The sequence below is a fragment of the Salmo salar genome, chromosome ssa04, assembly GCF_905237065.1.
Source record: "Salmo salar chromosome ssa04, Ssal_v3.1, whole genome shotgun sequence".
Classification (NCBI taxonomy): domain Eukaryota; kingdom Metazoa; phylum Chordata; class Actinopteri; order Salmoniformes; family Salmonidae; genus Salmo; species Salmo salar.
Genome location: NC_059445.1, coordinates 41,372,656 through 41,399,321, shown reverse-complemented (window position 1 = coordinate 41,399,321; position 26,666 = coordinate 41,372,656). Strand labels below are relative to the sequence as shown.

The 26,666-nt window shown below is 44.9% G+C and overlaps 1 protein-coding gene across 4 annotated transcripts in view; it reads left to right on the top strand.

The window, feature by feature from the left end:
* Positions 1-326: 326 nt before the first annotated feature.
* Positions 327-26,666, top strand: part of LOC106603100 (disks large homolog 4) — a 92,726-nt gene continuing 66,386 nt past the window's right edge. The window contains exon 1 of one of the 4 annotated variants that reach the window (XM_014196317.2): positions 327-904. In XM_014196317.2, coding sequence (XP_014051792.1) covers positions 875-904 — 30 coding nt within the window. In that variant the 5' untranslated portion in view covers positions 327-874. Of the gene's footprint in view, positions 905-22,881; positions 22,995-26,666 lie in introns of those variants that run through there. The other 3 variants (XM_045716938.1, XM_014196315.2, XM_045716937.1) reach the window with 3 other exon arrangements.

Below are 26,666 nucleotides of genomic sequence, written 5' to 3'. Positions count from 1 at the left end.
ACAACCATTCACATAGACCTCAGCACCACGGCAATGGCCACCTGACAACAACAACCCTTCCTATTGCCACGGCAACAACTGCACCATTGCTAAGGCAACAGCTGCAGAGCACCACAACAACCAGAAAACATTGTCTCCTTCTCTCTTCCTTCAGAATATGTGATCTTGCTTTTGGGGGTTGGGTTGTTTGTGTCAGTCTGATTGTCGTATGTGTTTCCATTTTCTGTGATGCATATGTAATTCGCACTCTCTCCCCCACTACACATTTTATTTCGGTCTAATTCCTTCTGTCTTCACACACCACACACTCGCTCTCTCTCCTTCACTGTCCCCTCCCTCGGCTCTCCCTCTCCATCCTCTGCTGTTTCACTGTCTAATCTCTATTTCTCTCTCTCTCTCTTTCTCTCGCAGAGCGAATCTCCCCTTTTTCCCATATCACCTCTCCTTTCTACCTCCTTCCCCCCTCTGTCCATCTCCTTTCATATTCATCCCTTCTTCTCCTCTTTCCTTCCTCTCTTCCTCCTCTCCTCTTTGCCTCTTGCTTTAAAATATAGACGCGTTCTCCCTCTCCCTCTCTCTCATACAGATTCTGAGCCCACCCTCTCTCGCTCTCTCTCTCTCTCTTGCTTTTTCTCTCTCTTTCCCTGTGTCCCTCCCCCTCCCTCTTTACGTTTCCCCCTCCCTCCATCCTGTCTTTCCCTCGCTGGTTCAGTTAGTCCAAAAAGAGATCCACGGAAGAAAAGAAAAGGGGGGGAAAGGCAGGACGAGAGAGAGCAGGAGTGGGGCAGGCTGGGGCGAGGGGTGTGGGGTCTCAGCCCTCTGTTGTGGGGGGGTGGGGGGTTGAGATACACCTCACCTGTTTGTTCTCACTACCATGGACTGCCTCTGCATTGTGACTACAAAGGTAAGCTGACCTGTCGTTTCTTTCACTTGGAGTGAGTGAGAGAGAGAGGTGAACATGTGTGTGAGAGGGGAGAGAGAGAGAGAGAGAGAGAGAGAGAGAGAGGGGTTAATCACCTCCTCGTGCTATTTGCTTTGTCTCGTCCTGTATTTGTGTCTGGGGTAAACGGTCAACGTAACAGGGCAGCATGTCTTTGCAAAGATAGGATATTTGATCATTGTTTCTCTCCTGTTAGCACAATCCCATTCTCTCTTTGTGGTCTTTTTGGCCCCTTATGTATTTGATTTGAGAGTGCACTCCCCGAGAGGCGTGTGTTAGAAAGCAATGTCACAGTCTTTCTCTATAATTTTCTGTTTCTCCCACTCTCTCCCATCTCCTTCTCTGTTCGTGTGTGCTAGCTAGCCTTGATCTGGTTAAACTGCGTGGCTGATTACTGTAGGAGTTAGTGAATAGACCTGTGGTTGTGGTGGTAGTTGGAAGGGCCATGGTAGGGGATGGGTCTGGGCTGGGCTCCCAGCATGCCTCAACCTCATTTAGACCCACTCTCACCCTAACCACTGCCATAGAGCTAGCTCACACTCTGAGTCTGCACACACACAAACACACACATACACACTGTGTTATATCACACGCACGAGACAAGTGACAGGCTGGGGCCGATAGGCTGGGGCCGACAGGCTGGGGCCGATAGGCTGGGGCCGATAGGCTGGGGCAGACCCTGTCGTGAAATTGGCTTCCATAGAGAGAACGTTTATGTAATGCTGTCCAAGCCGTCTCTCACGGGCTGGTGTCTGTTCCTCAACCATTCAGGCTGCTTCCAGTCCCAGGCTCTCTCCCTTACTCTCTTCAGGAATTCTGGTGGGTTTTCACGCACACTCACAGTGTCCAGGGCATAGGAGCGTAGTAAAATGCCCCCCCCCCCCCACCCCCCATATAAGAAATGATTATAATAATTCAGCGAAGCTTTTATTTAGAAAAATGAGTCACCACATTTCGTTGAAGGACTGCTATTTTGAAAAGGCCTCTGCTGCTGGAACGTGAGTCACTTGCCTCGCCCCCACTGACTACTTCATTCTCACTCTCGGTTGTTACAAGCAGTGTGGCAGTGCGTGACACAGGAGGCTGCTGAGAGGAGGACGGCTTATAATAATGGCCGGAATGGAGCAATTGGAATGGCATCATACACCTGCAAACCACGTGTTTGATGTATTTGGTACCGTTCCACTCATTCCACTCCGGTCATTACCATGAGCCCGTTCTCCCCAATTAAGGTGCCACAAACCTCCTCTGTGTGAGTGATAGAAAAAGCACTGTGCAGCACCACCATCATTACTCACTGCACCAGGTAAAGTAAGTGTAGTTGGCAACAACAAAGTAAGTTTAAGTAGATAAACTGTGATATGTTAGAATTGAACTTGAGCTACTCTAAGCTTTTTCTCCTGGCTATTTTATTTATATTTAACCCTTATTTTACCAGGTAAGTTGACTGAGATACAATTTGTCATTTACAGCAACGACCTGGGGAATAGTTACAAGGGAGAGGAGATGAATGAACCAATTGGAAGCTGGGGATAATTAGGTGGCCACGATGGTATGAGGGCCAGATTGGGAATTTAGCCAGGACACCAGGGTTAACACCCCTACTCTTACAATAATAAGTGCCATGTGATATTTAGTGACCACAGAGAGTCAGGACACCTGTTTAACATCCCATCTGAAAGACAGCACCCTACACAGGGCAATGACCCCAATCACTGCTCTGTGATTTTTTTTTTTAAGGAAAGAATACCTTTTCCTGGCCCTCCAACACCACTTCCAGCAGCATCTGGTCTCTCATCCAGGGACCGACCATGCTTAGCTTCAGAGGCAAGCCAGCAGTAGGATGCAGAGTGTGCGTGAAAACCCACCAGAATTCCTAGTTAGCTTTACATTTACAGTTGAGTCATTTTTAGCTGTGAGGCTTTATCTAACCAGCTAACGCTGGGTAGCTCTGGCCGTGTGAAAAACTGACAGTGAATGTTTGAACTCAAGAATACTTGCTAGCTACAGAATCGCTTGCACAATCACTGTCTTAGTCTTCATCATAGGGTCAGCAAGTTAGCAATGGACGTACCACCAGTCAAGAAGATAGTGCAAAGGACTGTAAGTGAGGTACTTGGCAACTGCCTGCAACCCCCCCTCGCAAACTAGCTGACAAATTAGAGTGCTTTAAACTTAGAGGTCTTTAACTTCATCACAGTGATTATGGGTCATGAAGGTGTGTTCCATGTGTTAAGACTTTGGTGCCGTCATGATCATGGCAGGAGAGGGACAGACATGAACAGACAAACAACCAGAGAGGGAGAGAAAGAGAGAGAGAGGCCACAAACCAACAGGGAAGATAGTGAGAAGTGTCTCTCCAAGCCCATAGAGTTCATAGACTGATGAGCTGTCATAATGTGAATCAATCTGAATTATCGTATATGATCTCTGATTAAATTATAGCAGCTTAAAGGCCTAGTACAGTCAAAAATGGGATTTTCCTGTGTTTTATACAGTTGAAGTCAGAGGTTTACATACACTTAGGTTGGAGTCATTAAAACTCGTCTTTCAACCACTCCACAAATGTCTTGTTAACAAACTATAGTTTTGGCAAGTCGGTTAGGACCTCTACTTTGTACATGACACAAGTCATTTTTCCAACAATTGTTTACAGACAGATTATTTCACTTATAATTCACTGTATCACAATTCCAGTGGGTCAGAAGGTTACATACATTAAGTTAACTGTGCCTTGAAACAGCTTGGAAAATTCTAGAAAATTATGTCATGGCTTTAGAAGCTTCTGATAGTTTAATTGACATAATTTGAGTCAATGAGAGGTGTACCTATGGATGTCTTTCAAGGCCTACCTTCAAACTCAGTGCCTCTTTGCTTGACATCATGGGAAAATCAAAAGAAATCAGCCAAGACCTCAGAAAAAAAAGTTGGAGACCTACCTTCAAGCAATTTCCAAATGCCTGAAGGTACCACGTTCATCTGTACAAACAATAGTACGCAAGTATAAACACCATGGGACCACACAGCCGTCATACCACTCAGAAAGGAGATGCATTCTGTCTCCTAGAGAATAACGTACTTTGGTGCGAAAAGTGCAAATCAATCCCAGAACAACAGCAAAGAACATTGTGAAGATGCTGGAGGAAACAGGTACAAAAGTATCTGTATCCACAGTAAAACGAGTCCTATATCGACATAACCTGAAAGGCCGCTCAGCAAGGAAGAAGGCACTGCTCCAGACTACGGTTTGCAATTGCACATGGGGACAAAGATCGTACTTTTTGGAGAAATGTCCTCTGGTCTGATGAAACAAAAATAGAACTGTTTGGCCATAATGGCCATCGTTATGTTTGGAGGAGAAAGGGGGAGGCTTGCAAGCCAAAGGACACCATCCCAACCGTAAAGCACGGGGGTGGCGGCATCATGTTGTGGGGGTGCTTTGCTGCAGGAGGGTCTGGTGCACTTCACAAAATAGATGGCATCATGAGGTAGGGAAATTAGGTGGATATATTGAAGCAGCATCTCAAGACATCAGTCAGGAAGTTAAAGCTTGCTCGCAAATGGGTCTTCCAAATGGACAATGACCCCAAGCATACTTCCTAAGTTGTGGCAAAATGGCTTAAGGACAACAAAGTCAAGGTATTGGAGTGGCCATCACCTCAAGCCCTGATCTCAATCCTATAGAAAATTTGTAGGCAGAACTCGAAAAGCATGTCCGAGCAAGGAGGCCTACAAACCTGATTCAGTTACACCAGCTCTGTCAGGAGGAATGGGTCAAAATTCACCCAACTTATTGTGGGAAGCGTGTAGAAGGCTACCTGAAATGTTTGACCAAAGTTAAACAATTTAAAGGCAATGCTACCAAATACTAATTGAGTGTATGTAAACTTCTGACCCACTGGGAATGTGATGAAAGAAATAAAAGCTAAAATAAATAATTCTCTCTACTATTATTCTGACATTTCACATTCTTAAAATAAAGTGGTGATCCTAACTGACCTAAGACATGGATTGTTTACTAGGATTAAATGTCAGGAATTGTCAAAAACTGAGTTTAAATGTATTTGGCTAAGGTGTATGTATTCTTCCGACTTCAACTGTAGATATTTACAAACTATGAGGTTGGAATAATACTGTGAGAATGATGATAATGCCCTTTTAGTGTAAGAGCTGTTTGAAAAGACTGCTTGAAATTTCAGCCTGTTTGGTGGGATGAATTTCGGCCTGCCTGGTAACATCACCAGGCGAAAAAATGAGTTAATAGACCAATAAGAAAGAGAGTTCCTAATCTCTCTGCCAATAACTGCCAGTTTTCAGTTTTCTCCTCACCACTCAGACCATTCCCAGACAGTCCGAGCAAAATTCTTGCTTGAGAAATTTGCGGTTTATTTTTGACCATTTTAATTGAAAACAATCACAGTAAGGTACTTCATTATTACCCAGAAATGATTTGATATTGAAACAAAAACAGCTACATTGGACCTTTAAACGAGAGCAGGGATGGGCAACTGGCGGCTCACGCCTTTTTGAAAGCCCTCGGATCAATTTCCAAAATTGGAACTCAGTCGGGGTCTTAACTTACTGTTGAGTTAACAAGATAAATACTGCTGATGCACAATCAAATTTCGAAATTGCACCTTGTGTATTCTACTATTCTATGTCAGTCACTTAGTCAGTCAATTAGCCCATGCCAGCTAACATTTTTTAGATTGCTAAATTAGTTTAGCGACCAGCTATCTAAACTTGTTATCATGGCCCCATTGATTTTGTTAGTCAGTCTCACTCAGATATCATATTAAAAACTGCAAACATTTCTCTCCACCCTATGGCTAAATGTGTAGAATTGCAGGAAATTAGCTATAAAACAGTACATTTTCCTCTCTGCCCCTGGCAAATTGAGTAGAATTGCACGAAACTTAGTGTCCCCCGACTGTGGATGTAGGTACGAAGACCCGCGAGCAACTGCGCCCCTCATGAGAGTTCAGTTTTTTTGTGCCCCCCACCCCAGGTCAAAGTAGCCCATCCCTGATCTAGAGGGTTTATTTCAGGTGTTAACTTCATGCAGGCGAGAGGCAGCCATGATGACATTTTATTTTGGATAATATTGTGTAGATTGATTCATTTCAGTTTGACCTTTCATCCCTTCCTTTAAAAAAAAAATCAAACAATTTTTACTGTTTATGTTGCTGGTTATTATTACAGTATAATAACTGTATTATAAGTTGAAAACATTACGTTACGTTTCCAACCATAAAGTATGTAGAGCAGCAATAGTAACAACCTGACAGGGGAAGTGAGAGAAATACTAGGAAATGAATTGTATGGTAGCAGAGAATGAGTACAAAATGGTTGTTTCATTGAATATATCCACATTAACAGTCACACTGGTATTCAGTACAGTATGAATAGCCATGACCTTAAGACTGATTGGAATGTACCAGAGTAAGTGCCCCTCTACAAGGCCCCCCTTAGCCCTTAGCCTTGTAAATTCGCCTATTTATAAGTTAAGATTTGTCTGTTTCTCAAAAGTCACTAGAAATGAGTATTTAAAATCTGTTTTTCCGCAACAAAAAAGTGCCCCCCCCTAATGTTGCTCCTACTCCTTACACACACACACACACACACACACACACACACACACACACACACACACACACACACACACACACACACACACACACACACACACACACACACACACACACATTCAATTACTCACACACGTTCACAAACACACAAACAACATGGCGGCTGCTCCTGCATGCTGGCTGTGGGATGCTGGCTGTGGGATGCTGGCTGTGGGATGCTGGCTGTGGGATGCTGGCTGTGGGATGCTGGCTGTGGGAGTGTGTGGGAACCATGCCAGTAGGAGGAGCGTGGGACAAATGAAAACGAGGCATCTCATACACACACTGAATGAACTTGGGCAGACTCTTGTCGTTTTTGATGGGAAATGTGGTCCAGTATTTGCTCAGTGTGTGGGAACTTTCACCACAAGCCCAGAGTTTTTTTTACAGAGGGGGGAAGAAAGCTTCGTTTTTTTTCTCAAATTAGGTAAATCATTGCTTACTTAGCCATGGAGAATCAGAATCATTCGCTTATCAATCAGTTCAAGTGTATTTGATGTAAGCTAGTTCCCTTGACAACAGAGCTCCTTATGGCCAGCTGACAGACATAGCAGTGATAGGGAAGATGAACGTGGGGGTTAGGGAAAATAGGATTTTGAATGGGAATACATTTTTTTGGTCCCCGCATGGACAGTAAAACAAAAGTGTGTGTGGTTTTAACGGTTGGCAAAGCATCTCAGTGTGTTGCACATTTTGATTCTGTACCACTGAGCAGAGACAATTAATGGTGTGCTGTAAATATGACAGTATGGCTAACAGGCTTCTCTGGGTTCCCTGGTGAGCTTCAATGTGTATTAATGCAGGCTGAGACGTATTTAAACTGCAGAGCAACGACAAGCTTAACTAGCTCAATTAAAGAGCAGAGAGAGAGAGAGAGAAGGAGAGGGAGAGGGAGAGGGAGAGGGAGGGAGCGAGAGAGAGGGAGAGAGAGAGAGAGGGAGAGGGAGGGAGCGAGAGAGAGAGAGAGAGGGAGAGGGAGGGAGCGAGAGAGAGGGAGAGAGAGAGAGAGAGAGAGAGAGAGGGAGAGGGAGGGAGGGAGCGAGAGAGAGGGAGAGGGAGCGAGAGAGAGAGAGAGAGAGAGGGAGAGGGAGAGAGAGGGAGGGAGCGAGAGAGAGAGACTCCATCAGGCCTTCATTTAATGAATAATACAGGTAAAATCTAACTCCTCACTCTCCCTCTATCTATCCCTGGGTAGGATAACAACGTACCGTAGCTATATTGTTATGTAATAGTTTTGTCCTTTGATTGCTTTTCATCTTTTGTACCCGACTTCAAGGTAAAGTGTTGCTTCAACTCGAATCCAAAATGGCTGTGTCTTCTGCCCATCAAGCTGTATTCTAGCTCTGTGCTTGGTGCAATGGACCAGTAGAGAGAGAGGAGGTCCATGCCTGCTTCCATAGGCATAGTCATACTCTTTCCTCCTCTTTTTGCTGTTTCACTCATGATGTTTCCTCTGTCCTCTTTGCTCACTATCACTCATTCTATTTACTCCCCCATACTTTTACCGATTTCATTTACAGAATAAAATGAAGGCTGAAATATCAATCCCCGTTTGAATATAATTATGCCGGCTAACAGACCTCAGGAGTTTCTTTAGACATGCCATGAACAACTGATCGAAGAATCGACTCTGAAAGAGCACGGCCAGTATCCATGGATATCCGACAACCTTGTTCCAGGATCAAACATCTCTCGCCGGATCAAACATCTCTCGCCGAATCTCTCTCGCCGGATCAAACATCTCTCGCCGAGTGAGAAAGAGCTCGAAGCTGGCAGAGAGAGGAAGGCCCACTTTTGCCAAACATTCTGAGGAAGATGGTGGTCAATTTGAAAAGGGAAGCTAAATTAGTGCATGGAGAAGCAAGTCTCTTTAATGGTGTGTGATAAAGCATTAATGGTGACTGGCGGTAGTGCAGGTGAGGAGTGTGACAGCTCGTGTAGCCGTCAGGTAGCAGGTCAGCTGTGTGATTTCACCTGTGACGCCCACGCTCAGGAGGTCATGTGAGTGGTAATTGGTTTCCTGCAGCACTCAGGGTCCTTTACATGTGTGGGAGACTTTGGATCTAGCGATGTGAGCTAGCATTTACTGCAACAGCAGATTGTATATGAGCACGATGTAAGGACCCTCTTAGTTAAATGGATAATAACAGATGATTGGCATTGAGCGTCACAGGCCACAGCCCCACTGTATCAAGGGTTTTGAATGAGACTGTTATTAACCCTTAACCCTTACTCTAAAGGACACAGGTCAGCTAGAAATAAAGGACGTGTCAGTCTGAGTTACAGTAGGTCACTTCCTACCTTCTCACAGAGTGACTGACCCCTAACCTCTGACCCTTAACCCTGTGGATGGCTCTCTGTGTTCACTGTGTACAGTAGGTGAAAGACACAGGGGAAGTGAGAAAGGTGGAGGGGGAGGTCAAAATCAATTCTGTAAGCCTTTTTCAATTCCACTTTAAATCGATGACAAAACATATATTTACAGTAATAGGTAATAATTATGGTAGGCAGGTAGAGTATAATTGCTATGAAGGTACAGCTTCTACAAAGCAGCTGTGATTGCATATTCAGGTTTTTGGGATTGCATCGTGAAGTTTATTTTTTTACAGGCATTAGGTTTGCAAACAAACGCAAATTGATTGTGATAAAAACCCCCCCTCACTCTAAAACGATGACTTTTTATTATCACAGTTTACAGTTTTGCAAATATCTGAGATTGTGTCATTTCATCCACCAGCAGACAATTGCACACGTGGACAAGGTTAGAAATTATGCAAGCCACAAGCCACAAGCCACAAACAGGTAAATACTTAACAGACTATTCTATGACCATATACAGTGGCGGCCTGTCATTCAGGGCAGGTGGGGCTTGTTATTTTGGTGTTCTTTTTTTGCAAACAATGTAAAAAAAAAATATATATATATATGTTATCTTGAGTAAGGCAGCTCCAGAATGCAGGTGTTTCAGCCTAGCTCAGTGCTTTCAATGGTAGTGGGGCAAGCCAGCAGAAAATACGGAGCATTGCGCCGTGATTGGCTCAGTGTTTTGTCACTCATGGCAAATCCTTTCTAATCCTTGTCATAGGAAGAGAAATTACGGAGAAAACGTATCGGTGCTCATTGGCCATTGGACATAAACATTACACAAGAAGTTGGAAATCGCAAATTCAACAATGAGTGGTTTGGAAGAAATCAGTGGCTAACTGCAAGCATTGCAAAGCAATCATTAGCCTGCTATTCAGTGGCTGTGGCTGTGTGGTCCCAAGTCTAAGATTAAGGGTCTCTTTTCCTAGTTTAAAATGATAAACATTCAACATTGGCCATGCTGTCAATGAAGCATGATTTGTGCTGCGCTCAAAACAACTGTTAACTCGGAACTGCAAAATCTGTCTTTAGTGAGTTCAAGACATCTGGAAACTCGGGAAAAATGAGCTACGACTAGGAAAATACGTTTTGAACATTCATCCAACTCGGAATTGTAAATCGGGAACTCGCCTCTTTCTAGAGCTACAACCTGAAGATTGCCGACATCATCATGATTCAAGGTTGTTGTTTTTTTTAGTTCCCAGTTGTCTTGAAAGCACCGTAATTCCAGAGAATTTCCAGACTTTGATGACAAAATTTGCCCACGAAGGACCGCCGCGCCACTTTCCTGTTCAAGTGAGTCCAAAAATGTCTTGTATGCTGCTGCATAAATGATGTAATATGCCAGGGAGATATGCATACTGTAGCTAAGAAAGTAATACTAAGTGTATGTTGTGTAATAAGCTGTTAGTCGCCCATGTGCCTCAACCTAATAATTTGGTTGATTTTCACCTCTTAATTTCGCTTACTGTTCTGACTTGGTGGTGCACATGTAGCATATAACCTGTTCTTGAGAAATGTAATCATTGAATATTGTAAGAGCTTTCATTGTCTGCTTATATTCCCCCTTTATTTATCCTACCGTTCTGACCTGGTGTACAGGGAGAACACTGTAAGAACGGCCCATGTTCTGAATTCTGTCGCTGTACATTTCAAAAGTGCTGAACATATAGATATATTGACAACGTCCATCGTCGCTCGCTCATTAATGTCTTTATCGAAATTACAGATTGCCTCTTATCTGCTTGTCCTCCCCTTATGCCACAGTTTGTCCATCTCAATTGTCATTAGAAACCACATTTGTTTAAGCAAGTCAGCCATCAGCTATGTTGTTTTTAGGCAGTAAATGAGGCTGAATGAACTGTTTCGCTGCCAGACAAGGCTCCGCTGATAGCCAGGTGTAGCAGTGTTATAGTGCAGTTCATGTATTGTTTAGTGTTGTGTAGTGGCTTTGCTGGCATGCATCCAATTATAATGTTTTTGCCCCACCAAGATTTACATGCTAAAATCCCCACTGACCGTATCTATCCATACTGTACCTGGTAATATAATTACCATGTAAATGCAATGTTTTTGGGGACATGCAGGACTTTAATGTCAAGGTGAGACATCCTATTAACTAAGATAAATAACATGATGACTGTAACTGGGGGCTATTGTGCAGGGTTCTGAGATGTGAAGAATGCTGGCCAGTGATTGAAAAGTTCTCCCTCATGGTCACTGTGATATGAGTTTATATGAACCAGCTGGTTAGGTCTTAAAATCTCATCCCTCTTTGAGAGGACACGGAGTTCTTTTCCCATTCTCCTTTCCTGTCGCTCTCTCTTCCTCCTCTCCTCTCTTGTGACACTCCCTTTGTCTCTCTCTTCCTTCGTCACATTCCCTAACCTCCACATCTCCTCTCACACCCCCTCTTTTCCAATTCTGCCTTTCCTCTCTCCTCCGTGTTCATTCTTCCTGCCTCTTCCACTCGTATAATCTCCTGGATTTGCCTCTTTCCTCTTTTCCCACTCTCCCCTCTTCTTATCTCCCTTCTCCCCTCTCCTAGCTCACCTCCCCTCTCTCCACTCCTCCTCCCCTCTTTCCCCTGTTCCACTGTCTCATCTCCACTCTCTAGGCTTTCCTCATTAGTGTTTCTGAATTATACATTTGACTAGATGTACTCAAAGTCAGCAGATATGGTCTATGCGGGCATTACTGGTGTTCTTGTATGTACTATATATATATGTATGTGGCTGGCTGCTTTGCTTTAGCTCCAGTATGAACATCTTTCCACCAGCTGCAGCCAGCTTTAGCCTCCATGTTTGTATTACTGTAACACTTGACGCTGTGTTGCCAGCTCTCCTTGGTATTTTAAAGAACATGAATATTCTTACTGACAATCTGAAGCTGTGTGTGTGTGTGTGTGTGTGTGTGTGTGTGTGTGTGTGTGTGTGTGTGTGTGTGTGTGTGTGTGTGTGTGTGTGTGTGTGTGTGTGTGTGTGTGTGTGTGTGTGTGTGTGTGTGTGTGTGTGTGTGTTGGCAGGATGGGGGTTGAGAAGCTGGTGACTGCTGCTGCCTGCATGTCGGCCTGTTCCTGAGAGTCTGTAAGATGGAGTTTAGCGGTCATATCTGAGCCCCCGTCACCCCTCACCCGCAATCAAACAGACCCAGCCACTTCATTATTCATTCAGCTGGTGCTGCTGCGCAAAACTCTGCTCACTTTAACTTCTCGGACAAGACTGTGTCTCCTGAGTCTGTGTGTTCACAGTGTGTCCAGGTGTGTGTTTGAATCAGGTGTGTGTTGACAGTGTGTGTTCACAGTGTGTCCCGGTGTGTGTTTGAATCAGGTGTGTGTTTGAATCAGGTGTGTGTTGACAGTGTGTGTTCACAGTGTGTCCCGGTATGTGTTTAAGTCATGTGTGTGTTCACAGTGTGTGTTCACAGTGTGTGTTCACAGTGTGGGTTCACAGTGTGTGTTCACAGTGTGTGTTCACAGTGTGTGTTCACAGTGTGTGTTCACAGTGTGTGTTCAAAGTGTGTGTTCACAGTGTGTTTGAGTCATGAGTGTGTTCACAGTGTGGGTTCAAAGTGTGTGTTCACAGTGTGTTTGAGTCATGTGTGTGTTCACAGTGTGTGTTCATAGTGTGTGTTCATAGTGTGTCCCGGTGTGTGTTAGAGTCATGTGGCTTTATATAACAGAGTAGGTGTGTTTTTGGTGTAGTGAGGAGTGTGTCTCTATTTGTAATATGTATTGTGTGGTGGAAATGTGTAGCTCGTGAGTTTTCAGAGTGTAGTATGTGAACTCATAATGTGAACGCATAATACAGGTATGAGTATCAAGCGTGCATTTGAAAGGTGCATTTTCAGTGATAGTAAAATTAGTTAGTTCAATTCAACTTTAATGTGTAGGGTGTGTAGGGTGTTGTGTGGTGTAGTGTGTGTAGTGTGTTTAGGGTGTGTAGTGTATGTAGGGTGTGTATGGTGTATTGTGTGTAGGGTGTAATATTGTGTGTGGTGTGTAGGGTGTGTAGTGTGTGTAGGGTGTGTAGTGTGTGTAGTGTGTGTAGGGTGTAGTGGGTGTAGTGGGTGTAGGGTGTGTAGTGTGTGTATGGTGTGTAGGGTGTAGTGTGTGTAGGGTGTGTAGTGTGTGTGTAGTGTGTGTAGGGTGTAGTGTGTGTAGGGTGTGTAGTGTGTGTAGGGTGTGTAGTGTGTGTAGTGTGTGTAGGGTGTGTAGGGTGTAGGGTGTGTACGGTGTAGTGTATGTAGGGTGTGTAGTGTGGGTAGGGTGTGTAGGGTGTGTAGTGTGTGTAGGGTGTGTAGGGTGTGTAGTGTGTGTAGTGTGTGTAGGGTGGGTAGGGTGTGTAGGGTGTAGGGTGTAATATGTATTGTGTGGTGGAAATGTGTAGCTCGTGAGTTTTCAGAGTGTAGTATGTGAACTCATAATGTGAACGCATAATACAGGTATGAGTATCAAGCGTGCATTTGAAAGGTGCATTTTCAGTGATAGTAAAATTAGTTAGTTCAATTCAACTTTAATGTGTAGGGTGTGTAGGGTGTTGTGTGGTGTAGTGTGTGTAGTGTGTTTAGGGTGTGTAGTGTGTTTAGGGTGTGTAGTGTATGTAGGGTGTGTATGGTGTATTGTGTGTAGGGTGTAGGGTGTAATATTGTGTGTGGTGTGTAGGGTGTGTAGTGTGTGTAGGGTGTAGGGTGTGTAGTGTGTGGAGGGTGTAGTGTGTGTAGGGTGTAGGGTGTGTAGTGTGTGTGTAGGGTGTGTGTATGGTGTGTAGGGTGTAGTGTGTGTAGGGTGTGTAGTGTGTGTGTAGTGTGTGTGTAGTGTGTGTATGGTGTGTAGTGTGTAGTGTGTGTAGGGTGTGTAGTGTGTGTAGGGTGTAGTGTGTGTAGGGTGTGTACGGTGTAGTGTATGTAGGGTGTGTAGTGTGGGTAGTGAGTGTAGGGTGTGTAGTGAGTGTAGGGTGTGTAGTGTGTGTAGTGTGTGTAGGGTGTAGTGTGTGTAGGGGGTGTAGGGTGTAGTGTGTGTAGTGTGTGTAGGGTGTAGTGTGTGTAGGGTGTAGTGTGTGTAGTGTGTGTAGGGTGTAGTGTGTGTATGATGTATTGTGTGGTGTATTGTGTGTAGTGTGTGTATGGTGTATTGTGTGTAGGGTGTGTGTGTGGTGTATTGTGTGTAGTGTGTGTATGGTGTATTGTGTGTAGGGTGTGTGTGTGTGGTGTATTGTGTGTAGTGTGTGTATGGTGTATTGTGTGTAGGGTGTGTGTGTGGTGTAGTGTGTGTAGGGTGTGTATGGTGTAGTGTCTGTAGTGTGTGTGTGGTGTAGGGTGTGTGTAGTGTAGTGTGTGTATGGTAGAAGTGTGTGTTGTGTGTAGTGTGCGTAGTGGGTGTAGGGTGTGTAGTGTGTGTGTGGTGTAGTGTGTGTAGTGTGTAGTGTGTGTAGTGTGTGTAGTGTGTGTAGTGTGTGTAGTGTGTGTAGGGTGTAGTGTGTGTTGTGTGTATAGTGTGTGTAGGGTGTGTAGTGTGTGTGTGATGTAGTGTGTGTGTGGTGTAGTGTGTGTAGTGTGTGTAGTATGTGTAGGGTGTAGTGTGTGTAGGGTGTGTAGGGTGTGTATGGTGTAGTGTGTGTAGGGTGTGTATGGTGTAGTGTGTGTAGGGTGTGTATGGCGTAGTGTGTGTAGGGTGTGTGTATGGTGTGTATGGTGTAGGGTGTGTATGGTGTAGTGTGTGTAAGGTGTGTATGGTGTAGTGTGTGTAGGGTGTGTATGGTGTAGTGTGTGTATGGTGTAGTGTGTGTAGGGTGTAGTGTGTGTAGGGTGTGTATGGTGTAGTGTGTGTAGGGTGTGTATGGTGTAGTGTGTGTAGGGTGTGTATGGTGTAGTGTGTGTAGGGTGTGTGTGGTGTAGTGTGTGTAGGGTGTGTATGGTGTAGGGTGTGTATGGTGTAGTGTGTGTAGGGTGTGTATGGTGTAGTGTGTGTAGGGTGTGTATGGTGTAGTGTGTGTAGGGTGTGTATGGTGTAGTGTGTGTAGGGTGTGTATGGTGTAGTGTGTGTAGTGGGTGTGTATGGTGTAGTGTGTGTAGGGTGTGTATGGTGTAGTGTGTGTAGGGTGTGTATGGTGTAGTGTGTGTAGGGTGTGTATGGTGTAGTGTGTGTAGGGTGTGTATGGTGTAGTGTGTGTAGGGTGTGTATGGTGTAGTGTGTGTAGGGTGTGTATGGTGTAGTGTGTGTAGGGTGTGTATGGTGTAGGGTGTGTATGGTGTAGTGTGTAGGGTGTGTATGGTGTAGGGTGTGTATGGTGTAGTGTGTAGGGTGTGTACGATGTAGTGTGTGTAGGGTGTGTAGGGTGTGTATGGTGTAGTGTGTAGGGTGTGTATGGCGTAGTGTGTGTAGGGTGTGTATGGCGTAGGGTGTGTATGGTGTAGTGTGTGTAGGGTGTGTATGGTGTAGTGTGTGTAGGGTGTGTATGGTGTAGTGTGTGTAGGGTGTGTATGGCGTAGTGTGTGTAGGGTGTGTATGGTGTAGTGTGTGTAGGGTGTGTATGGTGTAGTGTGTAGGGTGTGTAGGGTGTAGGGTGTGTAGTGTGTGTGTAGTGTGTGTATGGTGTGTAGGGTGTAGTGTGTGTAGGGTGTGTAGTGTGTGTGTAGTGTGTGTGTAGTGTGTGTATGGTGTGTAGGGTGTAGTGTGTGTAGGGTGTGTAGTGTGTGTAGGGTGTAGGGTGTGTATGGTGTAGTGTATGTAGGGTGTGTAGTGTGGGTAGGGTGTGTAGGGTGTGTAGTGTGTGTATGGTGTGTAGTGTGTGTAGTGTGTGTAGGGTGGGTAGGGTGTGTAGGGTGTAGGGTGTAATATGGTGTGTAGTCTGTGTAGTGTGTGTAGTGTGTGTAGGGTGTAGGGTGTAGTGTGTGTATTGTGTTAAGTGTGTGTAGGGTGTAGTGTGTGTAGGGTGTAGTGTGTGTGTAGGATGTGTAGTGTGTGTAGGGTGTAGTGTGTGTAGGGGGTGTAGGGTGTAGTGTGTGTAGGGTGTAGTGTGTGTAGGGTGTAGTGTGTGTATGATGTATTGTGTGGTGTATTGTGTGTATGGTGTATTGTGTGTAGTGTGTGTATGGTGTATTGTGTGTAGGGTGTGTGTGTGGTGTAGTGTGTGTAGGGTGTGTATGGTGCATTATGTGTAGGGTGTGTGTGTGGTGTATTGTGTGTAGTGTGTGTATGGTGTATTGTGTGTAGGGTGTGTGTGTGTGGTGTAGTGTGTGTAGGGTGTGTATGGTGTAGTGTCTGTAGTGTGTGTGTGGTGTAGGGTGTGTGTAGTGTAGTGTGTGTATGGTAGAAGTGTGTGTTGTGTGTAGTGTGCGTAGTGGGTGTGTAGTGTGTGTGTGTGATGTAGTGTGTGTAGGGTGTAGTGTGTGTAGGGTGTGTGTGTGTGGTGTAGTGTGTGTAGTGTGTGTAGGGTGTAGTGTGTGTAGGGTGTAGTGTGTGTTGTGTGTATAGTGTGTGTGTAGTGTGTGTGTGATGTAGTGTGTGTGTGGTGTAGTGTGTGTAGGGTGTAGTGTGTGTAGTGTGTGTAGGGTGTGTATGGTGTAGGGTGTGTATGGTGTAGTGTGTGTAGGGTGTGTATGGTGTAGTGTTTGTAGGGTGTGTATGGCATAGTGTGTGTAGAGTGTGTGTATGGTGTGTATGGTGTAGTGTTTGTAGGGTGTGTATGGCGTAGTGTGTGTAGGGTGTGTATGGTGTAGTGTGTGTAGGGTGTGTATGGTGTAGTGTGTGTATGGTGTGTATGGTGTAGTGTGTGTATGGTGTGTATGGTGTAGTGTGTGTATGGTGTGTATGGTGTAGTGTGTGTAGGGTGTGTATGGTGTAGTGTGTGTAGGGTGTGTATGGTGTAGTGTGTGTAGGGTGTGTATGGTGTAGTGTGTGTAGGGTGTGTATGGTGTAGTGTGTGTAGGGTGTGTATGGTGTAGTGTGTGTAGGGTGTGTATGGTGTAGTGTGTGTATGGTGTGTATGGTGTAGTGTGTGTATGGTGTGTATGGTGTAGTGTGTGTATGGTGTGTATGGTGTAGTGTGTGATTTGTCGTGGGGTCTGTGTTGAACTGATTGAGCGGATGGCTCATATTTGATCTCCACTCAAGGACACAGCCTCTGTCTCCTCTGTGCTTCCACCAGACGTGTGTGTGTCTGTGTGTGTCTGTGTGTGTGTGTGCGTTCAGCCAAAGGGCCAGAGGAGCAGAGCAACTGATCCTGCCAAAGTGCTCCCAGGGCGCTGTTAGTGGAGCGGGGAGGGCCTGCCCCGGTGCCAGCCTGCTGCCACCACACTGCCATATTGAGCTGTTCTGTCTGAGACGGGGCCGAGCATTACAGTGGAGATCCATGAAGAGTTTAGTTTCAAAATACTATATACACCAATTTTTCCCATTTGTGTTTTTTCATCAGAAATTCTTGCTTATGGGTACCTTCATGTGTGTGTAAAATATAACTAACTCTTCTTAGATTTTTTTATTTATAGATTGTTATGTGTATTACAATGGGTTGTAAAATGCTAAAATTGGTGCCAAACGCTATACACTGAGTGTATTACATATGAAGAACACCTTCCTAATATTGATTTGCACCTCCTTTTGGCCTCATTTCAGTCTAAGTTCATCGGGGCATGGACTCTACAAGGTGTCGAAAGCGTTCCACAGGGATGCTGGCACATGCTATTAACTCCAATGCTTCCCACAGTTGTGTCAAGTTGGCTGGATGTCCTTTGGGTGGTGGACCATTCTTGATAGACACGGGAAACTGTTCAGTGTGAAAAACCCAGCAGCGTTGCAGTTCTTGACACACTCAAACCGATGTGCCTGGAACCTACTACCATACCCCGATCAAAGGTACTTAAATATTTTGTCTTGCCCATTTACCCTCTGAATGGCACACATACACAATCCATGTCTCAATTGTCTCAAGGCTTAAAAATCTTTCTTTAACCTGTCTCCTCCCCTTCATCTCCACTGATTGAAGTGGATTTAACAAGTGACATCAATAAGGAGTCGTAGCTTTCACCTGGATTCACCTGGTCAGTCAATGTCATGGAAAGAGCAGGTGTTCCTAATGTTTTGTAAACTCGGTATATACCCGTTGTTTAGCTGGGATGGAATGTTGGTATCCTGTATATTTGACTGTGACAGGTGGTTGTCTCACCAAGCGATCTTAAGATGAATGGACAAACGAAGTCGCTCTGGATAAGACCGGTTAAATAACTAAAATGTCAAAGGTAAATCTTTTTCATACAGATGTCATATTACTGTATTGATTGATTCATTTAAATGTATATATATATATTATATTGATGTCACAAATGTATCATTTGTACAGTTCTTTATAAAAAATATAAAAATGGTTATTTTTCACATTTGACTGTGTAAAACCTAGCAGTACTACTGATTTCTCTGAGAGTGAGACAGATATATAGCATTTTGCAACCAAATATGATTATTTGCCTCTGAAATGAAACGATCAAGTGATAGATTTCAAACAAATACACGTCTGTCATTGAACAACCACATAGCCACGATTAATGTTCTGTAAACAACAAAAAAAAAGCTAATTTACCAACATTTCTGAAAATAGATATATAGTGTTTTGGAATGAAACTCTTCACATACTGTCAGATACGGTTGATACTTCACAGTCAGCGTTTTCTCTCTGTGCGTGTGTGTGTGCGTGTGTGTGTGCGTGTGTGTGTGCGTGTGTGTGTTTGTGTGTGTGTTCGTGCTCATTCTCCTGCTAGTGCGTTTTAGCGTTTGCACAGTTTACTTGTGTTTCATTAGCCGGATCTTCCTCCCTCCTCCTGCTCTCTCCTCATGCCTGATTCCAGTCTCTTCATCTCCTCTTCTCATCCTGACCTCTGTCGTTTCAACGATCTGCTGAATGTGTCTGTATTCAACCCCATGAAAGCTCAGAATAAGTAATAACATTAAATTATACCATAGATTTGCTTTACTGTATGACTTAGTAGAATTAACACACCTGAACACGATCTTTCACAGACTGCAACCCACACGTCACAACAACCCACATCACCTACACACTCAGACACCCCACACACTGTGCCCTCGATCCACACACTCCAACCGATCCACACACAAAGCCACACACCTAAAGTTGCACCCACTACACGCATTGTACAGTCAGAAAAATACACCAACCCACACGCAAACCACTTCAACAACCAAGTGCACTGACTCGAAGTGGGAATGAGGAAGAAACGGTCTCAAACCTTTGTCCCAAATCCTAATGGAATTCGAGATGTTGCGGTACACACAGAATCCACACACAGACCCTGTTTCCTGACCCTAGTCTTTATCTCGGTGCGTGTTGGTGTCTGTGTCACTGTCTGTCCGGGAATCATTCCTGCTACAGATGACAGGTTGGATCTGTTAGGGAGTGTTTGGGCTTCGTCCCTTCACATTGGGTTAGGCGAGTAATGCTGCAACGTGACGCATCCCTACTGTATGGACTTCTGAGTCTGACGGCCTGGTTTACACTGCTGAATGCCTGACTGTGGCTAACTGGCTGGCTGTTTGTCTGACTGAATAGCTGGCTGGCTGGAGAGGTGTGTGTGTGTCAGTGAGAGAGAGAGTGAGTGAGAGAGCGAGAGAGAGAGTGTGTGAGAGAGAGAGAGAGAGAGAGAGAGAGAGAGAGAGAGAGAGAGAGAGAGAGAGAGAGAGAGAGAGAGAGAGAGAGAGAGAGAGAGAGAGAGAGAGAGAGAGAGAGAGAGAGAGAGAGAGAGAGAGAGAGAGAGAGAGAGAGAGAGAGAGATGTGTGAGATGTCCTTTGGCGTCAAGGGAGGCGGAGATCCGTACAAGACATCCCTTTGATCCCACACTGTATAAAGATGATGATAATGGTGATGATGTCAGAGGTATTAGCCTTTCAAATGGATCAGATACTATCAGTGGTCAACACACTCTTCAACATAGAATAGGCTGACACCTTGTGGCGTATTGTTAAACTACAGTGTATGAGTGCATAAAAATGTACATTTAGCCCAGGGACACAGCGCTTTTTCTATGGCTTCACTACTCATTTCACGTCATTCAATTCATTATATTCCTGTACATTATCCTATATCCTAATTCACATAGCATCTGTCATTTAGCCTAGCTTTTAGAGCGGCAGGTAGCCTAGTGGTTAGACTGTTCGCCAGTAACCGGTTGCTAGTTCAAATCCCCGAGCCAATGGTGACCCTGGCTGTGACCCCACTCTCAGGGGGAGATGGGATATGCAAAAAAACACATTTACTATATGAAATGATTGTTATATGAGACCACTTTAAAACAAAGAATCAGTTGAGAGAATGAGTTTGACTGTCTCCAGAACTAGCCTGGTGGTTTGGGAACAATGGTAGTTTTCTCTGATCTGTTCATTTGAAATGGTCAAATCTGACATTCTAGTCAGGAAGAACAGGGGGCTTAAACAGGCTGCATTGCAAAGAACAGGCTCCACTGAAGTCTTTTGTGTGGGATAAACTGCAACCTCTGCATCTGTCTCAGGCAACACTGAATAGAGATACAAATATTACAGATTAATGAAGAGTAATGAACTGATTATATGAAGGCATAAACATACACACGTGCTCACGCGCGCACACACACACGCAGTACACACACACAGTACACACACACACAGTACACACACACACAGTACACACACACACGCAGCACACACGCAGCACACACGCAGTACACACACACACGCATAGTACACACACACACACACACACACACACACACACACACACACACACACACATTTGAGTGGTTTGTTTGTTTCTGACTCGGTATCTTCATGTTCCTCTTATGGGTGATGTCAGTTGCCTAGCAACCAAGCTATCAGGGCTCGATTGTTGCCATGACAACATGGCAGGGTATCATGAAGAGAATAGAGATGAAAGGAGAGGGAAGGAGAAATGAGAGAGGGGCTGAGAGACCAAGAGAGTGAAAGGGGAGGGGAGTGAGAGTGAGTGAGGGAGAGCGGGAGAGAGGGAGAGAGGAAGAGAAAGTGTGATAGACAGAGAGTGTGTGAGACATTGATGAGTGTTGATGGTATAAAATCCGTGGTGTGCAGGTAGGAGGGTGACCTCTGCGTAGGTGGCAGCAGAGAATGCCTGTGAATGCAGAGAATAGGAAATGATCACTTTTTTACACGGTAGTATTCACGCATTGAATACGATGCAGATGCTCTGTACGATAAACCATTTGTTGAGTACCGTGTCGATGAAAATGACTATATGACTGTTAGATACAGAACAGGATTGTCCAAATGCCCTCCATCTAATCCAAGGGGGCTCTTAGCCCAGCCACAGCTACTGTCAAAACACATCCAGCAACCCAGTCCAATGGAGCCGAGTCCAGTGTGGTCAGAGCTATTTTCACTCTGTTTACCTGCTGGTAAAATGACATCATGTTACGTAGCTTTGGTATGAATGTAGTTGGATCTGGGCCCTGTTTACACATGGTATTGGTGTTATACTCTGTGGCCACATCCAGTGACATCCATCCATAGTGGGCAGGTGTGGCTAGATGCTGTGACCCAGATAGGGTTCAGGGCTCAAAATGTCCTCCTGAGGCAAATGAGGCCAAGTGTCGACAAATCAGGTAGAATGTGTACCAAACGGCCCGCCACACTGCGCCCTAACACGTTTCTATTGGGCACGAGACGGGGAACCTGTCAAATAAGGTTCATGAAATCTCAATGCCGATACATGATATTATTTTGGACCCTTTTTTGAAGGCCCGGTGTGGTTGTGGTCACCAGGTGTAAATGGGGGTATGTTAATGTATGTTACGTATGACGGTGGAAGATAGACTTTTTATACTCATTAAATCATCGTAAGTAAATATTCTGTTTGGATGTCATTAGCAGATATCGTGACATTCATAATTCACTGCATTTGAACTCTCTTTCAGTCGATTTGATTTTGATTTATTAGGACCCCCCCTCCCCCCCACAGATTACTCCAAAGGCAAAGAAAAATATTTTTGTTCTGTGGCTGTAGGTTGTTTTGGGATTGGACCAGCCAATAGGTCATTTGAGTTGCAGATGAGTTGGCCTACTAATACCTCTACTGTTGCTTAGGTAGCTCCACATCATGTTGATTATAATGTGTACTCCAACTGCTGCCAGAACACAGTTGGCTATTAAACAGCTATAATTGACCCGCACAGTGCTTTCTCAAATGACAAATATGTTGGTTGGATTCCATGTGTCCTCAATAGAAAAAGCTGCAACAATATCACAGTCCAATACAGTGTTTCCTCCACTCTCAATTCCCACCGCTGTCTCAGACCTGAGTCATATAGAAGGAATCTAAATGAGGAAGGAAAGGGGGAGGTGTCTGTGTGTGTCAGAGAGAGAGAGAGAGAGAGACAGACAGAGAGAGAGAGAGACAGAAAGAGAGAGAGGGAGAGACAGACAGACAGACAGACAGACAGACAGACAGACAGACAGACAGACAGACAGACAGACAGACAGACAGACAGACAGACAGACAGACAGACAGACAGACAGACAGACAGACAGACAGACAGACAGACAGACAGACAGAGAGAGAGAGAGAGTGAGTAAGAGTGTGAGAGAGAGTAAGAACAGTACTGCATGTTTGACTGGAAGAGCAGAAAATACATGCGAAAAGCGTAGGTGAGGTCTACACTCTTACTCCTTCTCTCCCTCTCTCTCAATTCTCTCTCTCGCTCCCCTCACTGGCTGTGACAAAGATATTTTGTGAGTCACGGCTGGATCAGTCCGCCAGCTCTCTCTGTTCAGACCCTAGCCTTAACACTGAGACATACCCTACACCAACTCTGTCTTCCAGGAAAAACTCTCTCTCCTCATCTGCTACGACAACCCCCCTCCCCCTCCGTCTCTTCCCCTCCCCACTTCTCTTTTTTATTCCACCCCTACCCATCCACAGTCTCCCATCTCTCTCTCCCCCCATCCCTCCATCCCTCCTTTACTGCGGGTGTCTGAGCGGCTGTTTTTCTGTGTCTCTCGCTCATGAAGGGCCGCACTAAGCTCCCTTCACTCTGCTCGTGTGTGGTAGGTAGATTTACCTCTCTCTGTGTCTGTTGTCCTTTCCTCTCATTCCTCTCTCCGTCTGTGTCTGGCATGTCAGGTCGAAGTGTTGTTGATGAGGGGGTCGTTGCTGTGGGAGACGGGGGTCAATCTGTCTGTCTGGTCTTCTATAGCTTAGCACTGATAGGAGCTGGAGGTAAAATCTCTGTTTTTGTCGTATGTCGTGCATGCTGTGTTTGGGTGTGTTCCTTAGATTTATAGTCATGCAGGCGTACGTATGTGTGTGTAAGGGAGGGTGGGGACTTGTGTGAGAGCGTATGAACGTGCCCTGGCACATGTGGGTCTGTGTCAGAGTAAGTGCATATTGAGAGTGGTTTTAGTAGACTTGTTGAACACAGGAGTACATGGATGTATATGCCTTTGATATACTCCCTCTGTTTTTGCGTTAATAATATTTGTTTGGGTGTGTTAGTCTGTACAGTGTGTGTGTGTGTGCGCGCGTGCGTGTGTGCGTGCGTACGTGTGTGTAAGTGCATTAATGGGAACATGAGAGCATTGATTAGTTACTGGGAACCCAGGTCTCCTCCAGGCTTAATAAGCTGAGTGGACATAAACAGGGCCTGAGCTGTCTGGCCATTACTGCACTGAGAGATGACTTAATGTAGCCGGGCGCACAGAGCTGTGTGCTGTGTGTTTGTTTGTGTGTGTGTAATGCTGCATGCGCGCCAGTCTCACTGTGTTTGTTGTGTCTCAGGGTGGTGGGTGTCTCGTCTGGAGTGGTGTGACAAGGTGACGTGTGTCAGGTCATTGTTTGTCCAGAGAGGATGCAGGTCTCTGTGGTCATAGAGAGGTAGGGGGAGACAGACCGGGGCTAAGGGAGGAACATCAGACCCTGTAACTATTCACTCCACTACAATTGGCCCCTGATGAAACCCTATATCCCTAATGCAGGTAGGTGCATTTAGCATGTCTCGAAAATTTACTAAAGAGCAGAAGCCAACAGACAGGATTCTATGAATGTCTTTGCTCGTGTGTGTGTGTGTGTGTGTGTGTGTGTGTGTGTGTGTGTGTGTGTGTGTGTGTGTGTGTGTGTGTGTGTGTGTGTGTGTGTGTGTGTGTGTGTGTGTGTGTGTGTGTGTGTGTGTGTGTGTGTGTGTGTGTGTGTGTGTGTGTGTGTGTGCATGTGTCAGGGTGAAAGGGATATATTGTTTTGTCACATGGGTCACAGGGGCCTTGGTCACATTGGCTGTCATCTGTGGACTGAAAGCAGAAGTCATTTGTTTGCACCAACACACTATGCTATATATAGCTGTCATCTGCATGCATTGACGGCATAAGCATAACACATCGTTTATGGTAAATTATGCAATGTGGACATAGTTCTTGTGGAGAACCGACATTGGTACATTTTCTATGGAAATACAGGACATGAGGTTTTAAAAAAGGATTAGGCATAGATGACCCCTGTGTTAAAGTGACCAAACATCTGTTGACTGCGCCTTTAAAGAGGCAACAGGTCTCTGGCCTTCCCACTGGAGAGGACAAAAGGAATGTCTTCCTGCAATGTTAGTGTTTACCAATCTGTTCACAGAGACCCTCAGGATTGGACGTTACTCTTCCAGTCCAGCACTACAGCACACCAGATTCAACTAGTCAAATTACCAAGCCTTTGGTCAGGATTGAATCAGGTGTGTTAGTCGTTGCAGGCGTTGAGCTGGAAGAGAAATGTGTAGTCCTGTGGGTCCCTGACGAGGCTTCTCCTTCTCAGGTTGTCCAACACCGCTGCTGTAGGTCTTCAACAGGTTGCAACAGGTTGCATTCTCTCAACAGGTCCTTTCAGATAGAGCCTCTCCTTGGGTTTCATATCATGAATATCTGACAATCTGCAAGAGCTGTTATGCCGGGATGCTATTTATGTTACCTTCTAACTGGTTTTGAGTTGATTATACCATTTATAGTGCTTTCATCTGACCTTCCACTGAGACAATGACTGTAGTAGTATACAGTAGTATTCACATTTACATAGAAACTGTGTACAGAGAGTCTTATACTGGCCAAAATCCCATTCCCACGTTGATCTGAATGGTCCACAAAACATTCTGTGATGAGAGAAGAAAGAGAACCCTATTACAATCAAGCTTACATTTATCCAGGGTTAGCTAGCTTGAAGTTATCCAGGGTTAGTTAGCTTGACTGTATCCAGGGTTAGTTAGCTTGACTGTATCCAGGGTTAGTTAGATTGACTGTATCCAGGGTTAGTTAGCTTGAATTAATCCAGGGTTAGTTAGCTTGACTGTATCCAGGGTTAGTTAGCTTGAATTTATCCAGGGTTAGTTAGCTTGAATTTATCCAGGGTTAGTAAGCTTGAATTTATCCAGGGTTAGTAAGCTTGAATCTATCCAGGGTTAGTTAGCTTGAATTTATCCAGGGTTAGTAAGCTTGAATTTATCCAGGGTTAGTTAGCTTGAATTTATCCAGGGTTAGTTAGCTTGAATGTATCCAGGGTTAGTTAGCTTGAAGTTAGTCAAGGCCATTGTATCCAGTAATCCTGGTGGGACTGAGGAGTCTGTATGTTGGTCTAAGCCCTGTAGAGAGGGACCCAGTAATGAGTCTCAACACTTCCCTGCGTGGAACAATGTTACAACAGTTTAGATGACCTTTAACCAGCCCTACCAATAAAGGTATAATTCACCCAAATTCATGAATTGGTTCATTAATGAATCTGTTTTTTGTTTTGTAGTCTATGGGTCAGGAGTGACTGTAACCTACAATTAGGCTTTTGTCACTTAACTACAATAACAACGTATCCCCAGTGTTATAATCAAACCTAAGTCACATCAAATCACGAGAGAAAGGAGACTGTATCAGTCAAGGCCAGTGTGGTGGAATCCAGTGATAGCCAGTGTCGCAGGAGGAAGGAGACCTATGGCCTGACTATACTATGCAGGAGGCTGTATAGGAGAGTTCATGAGGACTGACTGTTCACTGCAGGAGGCTGTATAGGAGAGTTCATGAGGACTGACTGTTCACTGCAGGAGGCTGTATAGGAGAGTTCATGAGGACTGACTGTACACTGCGGGAGGCTGTATAGGAGAGTTCATGAGGACTGACTGTACATTGCGGGAGGCTGTATAGGAGAGTTCATGAGGACTGACTGTAAACTGCAGGAGGCTGTATAGGAGAGTTCATAAGGACTGACTGTACACTGTAGGAGGCTGTATAGGAGAGTTCATGAGGACTGACTGTACACTGTAGGAGGCTGTATAGGAGAGTTCATGACTGTACACTGTAGGAGGATGTATAGCAGAGTTCATGAGGATGTGTGCAGCCATCCTTTAGAGGAACATGACGACCTGACCATCAGGCAGCTAGCCAATGGACTATTCGATGGGGAATCCCGCCCCCTGCAGATGTTGTCATGGAAACGATCTGGCTCTTGTGGGGTTTCCTCTCTCTTCTGTGTGCTTGTTCACCCAATGCAGTGCAGAGCTGTGATGTGAAGTTCACCACTACACAATGCACTGCTGGGATACAAAAATCACTGATACACAACGCAGCAGTGAGATGTGAAACACTATTACACAATGCCAACTCTCAATGTAGCAGCTGTGGATAGTAGTTGAGTGGTTTTGCGAGTTCTATTTCAGAAAATGGGGGGGGTGTTGATGACTAAACAGAAACCTTTTTAAGATCCAG